The 9,579-nt window shown below is 37.7% G+C and overlaps 1 protein-coding gene across 1 annotated transcript in view; it reads left to right on the top strand.

Moving 5' to 3' along the window:
* Positions 1-477: 477 nt before the first annotated feature.
* Positions 478-9,579, top strand: part of LOC150086026 (ankyrin repeat domain-containing protein 13D-like) — a 204,548-nt gene continuing 195,446 nt past the window's right edge. The window contains exon 1 of the mRNA XM_090373656.1: positions 478-626. Within this exon, the coding sequence (XP_090229782.1) occupies positions 531-626 (96 nt within the window). The 5' untranslated portion in view covers positions 478-530. The remainder of the gene's footprint in view (positions 627-9,579) is intronic.

Below are 9,579 nucleotides of genomic sequence, written 5' to 3'. Positions count from 1 at the left end.
TTCAAATTTAACCCCAGGGGCTCACATCTGGGCTTAGCAAACCCAGGGTTCTGAGTTGGATATCAGAACCCTGGGTTTGATATCCAGTTCAGAACCTTCACTATAGAATTACTTCTCTCTCTCAGGGTAACTCAGGAATTTTTTTTTTTTTTTTTTTTTTGGCTGGTGCATCATAAGCCTCAGGCTTCCTTGTACCATATGGCTGATAATAATAATAATAATAAAAAGTTAAAATGGGATCCTCGCGTAACTGAAGTTTTAGATCGACTGTTTCTCATTATCTTATGTTTATCCTTTACTATAGAGTTATTGATTTTATCCGAGAGAGGGCGATGGATGGTGTATTAACATATGTCGTACGAGACGGTGATTTTGTTTTGTATTTAGTTTGAGAAGAGCCGATAGAGAAATCTTGAGTTGGGATGAAACGTGATAAAATATCTCATATGTTTCTGTTGCTCGAGTTATACGGTTTCTTTATTCATATGACTTTACAGTTTTTGGAAAAGTAAAAGGGATTGCAATTGAGCATGTCACCGGTCAGGTTTGAAACAGAGTTTCCATTACATTGGCTAATTTGGCAAAACAACTACAAAGAACTTGATACAGTATTAAAAAAGAAGGAGGTAAGACAAGGAAATTAATAACCGAATAAAATGGTATACTGCTGAGAAATGGCTTCAGAACCAATGGTGAAGGTTGTCTCCCTTAGGGATCATATGTAAAAACCACACATAAAACACTGTTGAATCCCCCCACCACATGCAGAAGTAGCGCATGCATATGTAAAATAAGCGCGCACTTGGGAAAGGGAGGAATGACCGCTTAGCTTTTCCCACACTTAGTATAAACAAAAAAAAAAAAATAATAAATATATAAATGATAAAATAATTTTCTTTAGGTTAAGTGGTTCTGATCTTCAAACCTCAACCCCTAAGGAAAAAACCGAGTGCTGTAGTAGTGCGAAATGCATCGCAAAAAGCTTTTTTTTTTTTTTTTTTTTTTTGTCCAATAATACAAACTGATCTATAAGCCTAGTAAAACTCAACAGTGGTGCAACTAAGTTTTTTTGGTAAAACTTTAGTATCCAGTACTCCTTAACCGTGGCCACCTACTGGTTTTTGCTTATTATTATTATTAGCTATATAGTGCAAGGAAGCCTGAGGCTTTTGCTGCACCAGCCAAAAGAAGAAAAAAAAATTACTGAGTTACTCAGAGAGAGAGAGAGAGAGAGAGAGAGATCAGAAGTAGAAGGGAGTCACCAAAAAAGAGAAGAATGATGTCCAGCTCAGGACCCTGAGTGTACTAAGCCCATACTCACCAGATGTGAGCCCCCGGGCATTTTTCACTAAACAAAAATGAAAGTCGAGGGGCTCACATCTGGTTAGTATGGGCTTGGCACACCCAGGGTCCTGAACTGGATATCATTATTCTTCTCGTGGTGATTCCCTTCTACTTCTGACTCTCTCGTCAGGGTAACTCAGAAATTATATATATATTTTGGCCGGTGTAGCAAAAGCCTCAGGTTTCCTTGCACCATATGGCTAATAATAATAATAAAACACGATCCACCCCCTTACAAGTGTTTTTTTTTTTTTTTCATTCTAATTACAACAATTTTTCTCAGTTCACAACCTTCACGCAACCTTCTGTCCATCACGTATCGTTACACGAGGGGTACCGATACTAAATTTTAGCCATTTTTTTTTTCCCCTTGGTGAAGGGGGGTTGCAACAGAAAATATTCATATGTTACAAAAAAAAAACTACTTGAATCCAATTTTATTTTTTGTTTGAGAAGCATATGCACCCTTGACAACCCCCTCACCCTTCCCAAATACATCATTTATATAACAAAAGGGCACTATAATTAGCAATAAACTCAGAAATCTTTTATCAGCAAATTTTGGAAAAAGTATATTTTAGGAAACACAAGATTATTTTTACTTCACTCCGTGGTGAAGGTTAAATTCACTTGTCACTTAAAAAAAAATTGTATTACATTACAGTATTCTTAATATAAAAGTTAACATTAATACAGGGTGTTTCAAAAATGATGGTCAAAAATTTAAAGGTGAAAAGTACAAACTAAAATAAGCAAAAAGTCCCAGTGAACATCGAGCTGCAAATGAACTGTTTTCAAGATAATGCACATTTTCTGTTAAGATCTGCCACTGACTATGGGAGGACTAGTTTAGCAAAAAGCTCTGAATCGGTGGTTTTATTAAACATAAGATATATACATTTTTAATTTTTGGTTTCAACACCACAGGATTTTAGAGATGTTACATGATGTTCTTTTTAACACCCTTTCCTCAACATCAGGTGTTATGCTTCTGGGCCTACCTGCTTGTATTCCATGTGCAAAGCACCCATGTTCTCTGATGAATGTGTGCCTGTTGGGCTGCCTTCGCACGGGAAATGCTTCTTGGTACAAACATGCAGCCTCGAGTGCACTGCCATTGGCTTTACCATACATGAAGCGCATGTCCGCATACTCTTCGTTGCTGTAACCTCTTTTCATGTTGACTATCCTTTGACAAGTACTAGTATGCCTGCTACATCTTAGAGCATTGATAGAGGGAGAAACGGAGAGAATGAGCATAACCTAACCTAAACAAACAAGTCAGTGGTGGATCCCAATTAGAAATGTGCAGTATCTCAAAAACGATTCACTTAAGGACCCATGTTTATTAGGCTTTTTTTTACATATTGTAGTCTGTACAGTTCACCTTTAAATTATTGACCATCACTTTTGAAACACCCTGTATATTAGGAGGTTTGCAGGGTCATCGAGAGCTAGCATGGGCCCTTGGGCAAATAGCGTCACTGGGCTTTATCTGTAGAGGACCTGGACTCCAATTGTGGATCCCCACAATGTGCATATGCAGAGCAACTTAGCTCCCTTTCCAGTTCCCTTGGGTGTTGGAGTTTAAATAATTGAGACATCTGGATATTTTACTGTAGCAATAGCAAAATATTAAGAGATGTCCTGGATATTCCTGTGTCAAACAAGTTAATTGAATGGTTTATTTGTGGGAAAATAGGTAGAAATCCCGGGCAGGAAATAAATAGAAACTTCTATCTTTGATGTTTTTAAAAGGTGCCATGTATTTTGCTAGTCATTAATAAGAAAGAAGGCATTTCTCAATGCAAAGCACAAATAACTTTATAAAAAAAAAAAATTTCGGTAAGACGCCTAACTAGAATCATAAAAAAAATTGGTAAAAGTATCTTACTGGAGACCTCAGTATTTCATGTACTTTTTCAGATAACGTCACGCTATGTTATAAGCTTGAAATTATAATCTTTAATTAGCCCTGCATGTAACTGGTACCCATCTGTGAGCAGGTATTTATTTTCTGCCCTCTGTCCTAGAATGTTTTGACTCGTCAGACTCATCAGAGTTTTGCAAATTACAGTGTCTGGAGACTAGGCACCAGCAAGGTGATCTGATAGAGGTGTATAAAGCCTTGAATGGTTTGAGCATGCTCAATGCTGATGGGATTCTTCCTCTAGCTCAGAATAATCACCTGAGAGGGCATAAATTCAAATTGAGGAAAGACAGATGTAGGATAGACGTGCGGACATTTGCCTTTAGCCAGCGGGTGGTTGGTTGGTGGAACAGACTTCCATCCCTTGTGGTGGAGGTTGATAGCCTAAATAAGTTTAAGGCTCAGCTGGACAGGTATTTTGAACGAACAGAGGGGTGAAGTGGAAGTGGGTTTTTTTTTTTTTTTTTTTTTGGCTGATGCTGCATAAGCTTGCTTTCTTGCATCAAATGCCTCTACTAATGCTAATGCTAATAAATAATGCTCCTCTAGTAGAGGAGACTACTGCTATTTATTCTCAGTGGACACCAACCACCCAGATGGCCATTTCAAAGCTAGTTGACTTCATCATCACCCATATCATATTATGCCTTGCACATTTAATCTTCAAATACTGTATCATTCTGTACACCATTTGGCATCTCTCATATTGTGGAATGACTTTGCAACTGTGATGGCATGTTGCATTATCAGGGTAGCTGCCTGCCCACCGATGATGAAGCCAACTAGCTTCGAAATGGCTGTCTGGGTGGTGGTGCCCACTGAGAATAAATAACAGTAGTCTCCTCTATTAGAGGAGTATTATTTATTCGAAGTAGTGCAATACCTGGTATCCTGTTTCATTGTTTAATTTTATCTCACAATGTGAGATAAAATTAAACAATGCCTTTACACTACGTATGTAGTTAAAGTTATGGGTAAACTATGGTGTATCTACACCCATATCATATTATGCCTTGCGCATTTAATCTTCAAATACTGTAATTTTGTATCTGTATTTAACCTCTTCAACATCATGATCCAAGTTTTCTCTTTTCCTTGTAGCCTCTTCATACTACATCTTCTTAGGCCCTGCTCAGCATTTCTTCATTTCTAATCCTGTCTGTCCATTTCCCCCTCCAGACCTTTTCCACACCAATAACTCAAATCTTCAATTCTTCTAATAAGTGTTAACTGACAGTGGGGTTGCCATTGGTTGGCTGGGACCGCTTTAAGTAATAAATATCAAATAATATCAACCCCCCTCCTTCATATTCAGTCCCATAAAGCATGATTCTCCATACAAAACATTTAACTAATCTCTTCCTTAACTCATCCATTCTTCCTCTAAATATTTGTTTACTCTTCTCTAATGCTATCTTACCCATTGCAGTTCTAGTTCTGATTTCCTTACCACCTCTACCATTGCTTATTAGCATAGTGCCAAGATACCTGTAATTTATCCACTTGTAATAAATATCCTCTTATCCATTTTAATAGTTATTTCATCTTCACCATCATAACCTTATTCTTTTAAAAATTTGTTCTCATCCTGTATTCTTCACGACTTTCCTTAGGTCTTCCCTACAAAATCTATAATCTCTCTTTTCTACCATATCATCTGAAAATCTCCCTGCCTTTGCAGATTTCCTCTCTATCTTTATACCCTCCCTTGCATCTCTCCTTCAGTTTTCATCACCTCTTTTATTATTGACTCTACAAATATATTGAACATCATTGGGGGAAACAACACTTTTATCTCAACCCTCTACTTATATCTAAATTTCCTTGTATTCCCATATCCATTGACATTTTTCCAATTTACCCCATCAGAATTCATTATTGGTGTTCTTCCAAGGGCAGATCCAGGCATGCATTCACCACTTCTCCTTATCTTCAGCCCTCCTCTTCATCTCCCTATATCCACCATATTCATTTAGTTCATCTATCATAGTTTTCCTTAATCTCCTTCTGGGATCCCTTCTGCTGAAACTTTCCCTCCATCACATCCTTCGTCAATTTGCCTTACAACACATGTCCAGTCCAGTCCAGTCCCTCTTCTGCCTTCTTATTTCAGTCAAATATCTCTTCTCATTCTAAAAACCTCCTCATTTCTCACTTTTTGAACCCATCTTATCTTTTCCATTCTCAAAACTTTCAAATCTTTTAATAGTTTCCATTCTCAATGTCCATAAAGTACCACACTGTATACCAGATATTGAACCAATATTTTTCTTAAACCAATTCCTAACCTCCCATATAATATTATTTTTGCTTCTCAAAGCTTTTTTACCTATGATATTCTTATTTCTCTGCTTCTCTTTGCTTCTTCTACTGGGTGCACTATGATCTCCTCAATGTGCCAGTAAAAACCAAAACAACAACAACAGCTTGTACCATTAGGCTTCCCAAATACCTATACTTACTCACCCACCTGTTCTATTCTCTCTCCTCCTACTTCAGTAATTTAACTCACATCTTTTTCTTCCCACTCTCATAATCTTTGTCTTCCCAGTTTTCATTCTTATCACAAACCTATCACAACTTTCTTTTTGCCTATTAAATAATTTCTGCAATCCTTCCTCATAACCTGGCATCAGTGCTATATCATCAGCAACTCTAACACTCTCAAAAACCTTTTCCCCATCTTTACACCATATAGTTCTCCCTATCCATGTTTCTGTTATTAGATGCCTCTTTAACCATTTCTTCTACCTATATATTAAAGTCAGGGTCCGATAAAACTTGTCTCTCACGTTTTCTCTCTGCACTTTCACCTTGTCCTACCCTAACTAATAATTTTTGTCCCTACTATAAATCTGCTGATTATTCTTCTGTCCTTTCCAATATATTCAGTAATTTAATCCACTCTGCAAATCTATAAAACATATATATACATTTTTGTTCACTTCCTAGGTATCTTTCTGTCTACATTCTCCAATTGTATCCCTTGTCCCCCCCTCTTGAAATGAAACTCTCCTCCCATAATTTCTCCATCCTTATCATCCTTCTATTTAATATGCTTAGCATTATCTGTGCTGCATGCAGTGCCAGATTTCTAGTTCTAAAATATTCACTTCACTGAATGGCTTTTCTTTTCTATCAGAATCATTACTCTGATCTTCTGGCCCTTGCTCATGCATTAACTACATAATTCTGTTAATTATCTTAAGGCCACTTTCCCTATTAATTTTATAAACTACTGGAATTCCATTAATACCAGCTGCTTTATTTCCTTTTCCCTGTGATTACCTCCTACTTTTATCTGATGATATGGCTCAAAGTAATGCTTGTACTCACCTCATGAATTCTTGTTTGTTGCCACAACAGTCGATGTTGATAAGATGTTCTGAGGGTAGCAATGTTTCAAATGAGAGAGAAACATGGGATACAAACCTAATTAACTTCAAGGGGTGTTTCAGGGTGTTTCAAACTATAGAACATAGACTAAACATAGACTAAAGAACATAGACATAAACTTTCAAACTATAGACAAACTATAGAACAAAGACTAATAGATTAACAGTAGCCACTGGCAGAGGTGAAAGTGATTCTTGCACTGCTTCTATTGGAATGAGCAGAAGCCTGAAAAACAAGGTGCAGGATATTTCAGAGACTGCTGGGAGTCATTCTTAGCTACCCAAACACATGGGTTGTGTTAGGGTAGCTAAGAATAGAAACAGGTGCATGTATACTTGCGTGTACACCAATGCTAGGAGTTTGGTAAATAAATTTGATGAATTTGAGGTATTGCTCAAAAGCATCAAAGGCGGATATTGTTGGAATATCAGAGACGTGGTGTCACACAGATATAAGGAATGCAGAACTGGAATTTGGGGAATACAACGTCTACAGAAAGGATAGACAGGATAGGAAGGGAGGAGGGGTTATGCTATTAGTTAAGAAACACATAAAATCCAAGGAAGTGAAGCCAGTGGACATCGCTGGACAGTGCAGTGTTGAGTCAGTTTGGTATGTAATAAGCAATGGGAGATCAAAATTGAGTGTAGGAGTGTGCTATAGGCCTAATGACTCTGATGAGTATATCTATTTTTTTTTATGAAAACCCCAAACACGAAAGGTATCAAAACCTATAGTACTTAGTACCGTGCATGGGTTGAAGAAGAAGTATGGGGGAGGGGGGATGCCGGAAACTTTGCTCTAGAGACTAAACATGGATTTCACCACTTCAAGCCTCCATTAAGCGAAGTGGTGGTATTTCACCGGTTGATAAAAGTCATCTACCACCTGGGCACAATTAGAAACTCTACAGGGAAATAGAGTGGGCCAGTACATCAGAGAGTCTTATAATGGGGGGTTTTAATTTCCCAGATATTGACTGGAATTTGTGGGTTGGTCACTCACACACTAGCAAGGCTTTTGTGGATTTATTGGATGATTGTTTTCTACATCAGCATGTTCGGGAGGCAACTAGAAGGAGTAATACTCTTGATTTGGTTAACATTAGTGATTCTTCATGCATTAAGAATCTGCAGATAAAGGAACCATGAAGAATCACTACTGATAATCAAATCAAGAGTATTACTTCCTCTAGTTGCCTCCCGAACATGTTGATGTAGAAAACAATCATCCAATTAATCCACAAAAGCCTTGCTAGTGTATGAGTGACCAACCCACAAATTTTAGTCAATATCTGGGAAATTAAAATCCCCCATTATAAGACTCTGATTTACTGGCCCACTCTATTTCCCTGTACAGTTTCTTATTATACTCAACAGAGTCATTAGGCCTATAGCACACTCCTACTCTCAATTTTGATCTCCCAATGCTTATGTCACACCAAACTGACTCGACACTACGCTGTCCAGTGATGTCGACTGGCTTCACTTCCTTGGATTTTATGTATTTCTTAACTAATAGCATAACCCCTCCTCCCTTCCTATCGTGTCTATCCTTTCTGTAGATATTGTACTCCCCAAATTCCAGTTCTGCATTCCTTATATTTGTGTGACACCATGTCTCTGAAATCCCAACAATATCTGCCTTTGATGCTTTGAGCAATACCTCAAATTCATCAAATTTATTTACCAAACTCCTAGCATTGGTGTACACGCAAGTATACATGCACCTGTTCTTTTTCTTAGCTACCCTAACACAACCAATGTGTTTACTTGTACCCCAATGATTCCCAGCAGTCTCTGAAATATCCTGCATCTTATTTTCCAGGCTGCTGCTCATTCCAATAGAAGCAGTTATGAAAGTTAGTGGATTGGGAGAGAAAGTGTGTTGATTTAAGGGAGTGGGTAATGTATTGAAAACTAAATGAGTTTTTTCAACTTTCCGGTATTCCTTCTGTGAGAGGCTAGAAACTTTTCAACCTCCCCTCATGTAGTTTATCCTTCGCTTTATATAGTGGGATTATCACTTCTTTGCCCCTACTGGCAAAGGAACTTTGCCAGTAGGGGCAAAGAAGTGATAGAAGCCTCTCTTGCATTTTTAAGAGAACTTCATGTCAGACTGTACAGTTATCCCTAGATATCTTTCATTATCATCTGCTTTGCTTGGTGTTATTGAAGTTGTATGTTATTTTGGTATTACTGTTATCCAAATGCAGTACCTTTCCACCCCAGGTGGAAAATACCTGAGTTATAAATGTGGCAATGATGCAAGGAATTTTTATGGGTATTTTTCACAGTGTGACTGAGTTAGTCGGTCTCATTGGTAATATGGTTTTCCTTGTGGAAACTTGGGGTTTTTTATCCAGCAAACAGCAAATTCACCACAGAACACACAGTTTATAGATATATTATATATGGTGCAGTATGACCTAAGTTGCTGATGTGCCTAAAACCCTACAACTACAGCAGTACCCTGCATTTATCAATGTTAAACCTCAGTTTTCTTGAAGTACCATACCCTGGTTAATGTTATTAATCATCCTTACACACCCTTGTACCAATAACAAATTCAGATATCAAACTTGAAATACCTACATCAATAACATTAATAAATATTAAAAACAGTCCAATGTTGCACCCTGTGGTAACTGACTCATGACATTATCCCAAGAACAGCAGAAGCCATTTGCAGGGTTAGCTCCCAACAATTTGGCTACATCTGAATTACTTATCGTGTCATGACTGTTAGTTATTGATGACCCAAATTTACTGTTGGCCCCAGTGGACATCACCACAAAGATACTTAGGTCAGTCTGTCCTTGGCTTATAACAATTTTTTGTTTCATACCACTTAATGATATAGACAGGTGATGAAGCGACAGTGGCATATTGTATCTCTCTATGTTTGTT

The sequence above is a fragment of the Mastigoproctus giganteus genome, chromosome 5 (genome assembly GCF_048544385.1).
Source record: "Mastigoproctus giganteus isolate SK-2022 chromosome 5, ASM4854438v1, whole genome shotgun sequence".
Taxonomy (NCBI): domain Eukaryota; kingdom Metazoa; phylum Arthropoda; class Arachnida; order Uropygi; family Thelyphonidae; genus Mastigoproctus; species Mastigoproctus giganteus.
The sequence above is the reverse complement of the archived record's forward strand: the minus strand, read 5'-3'. Positions and strand labels throughout refer to the sequence as shown.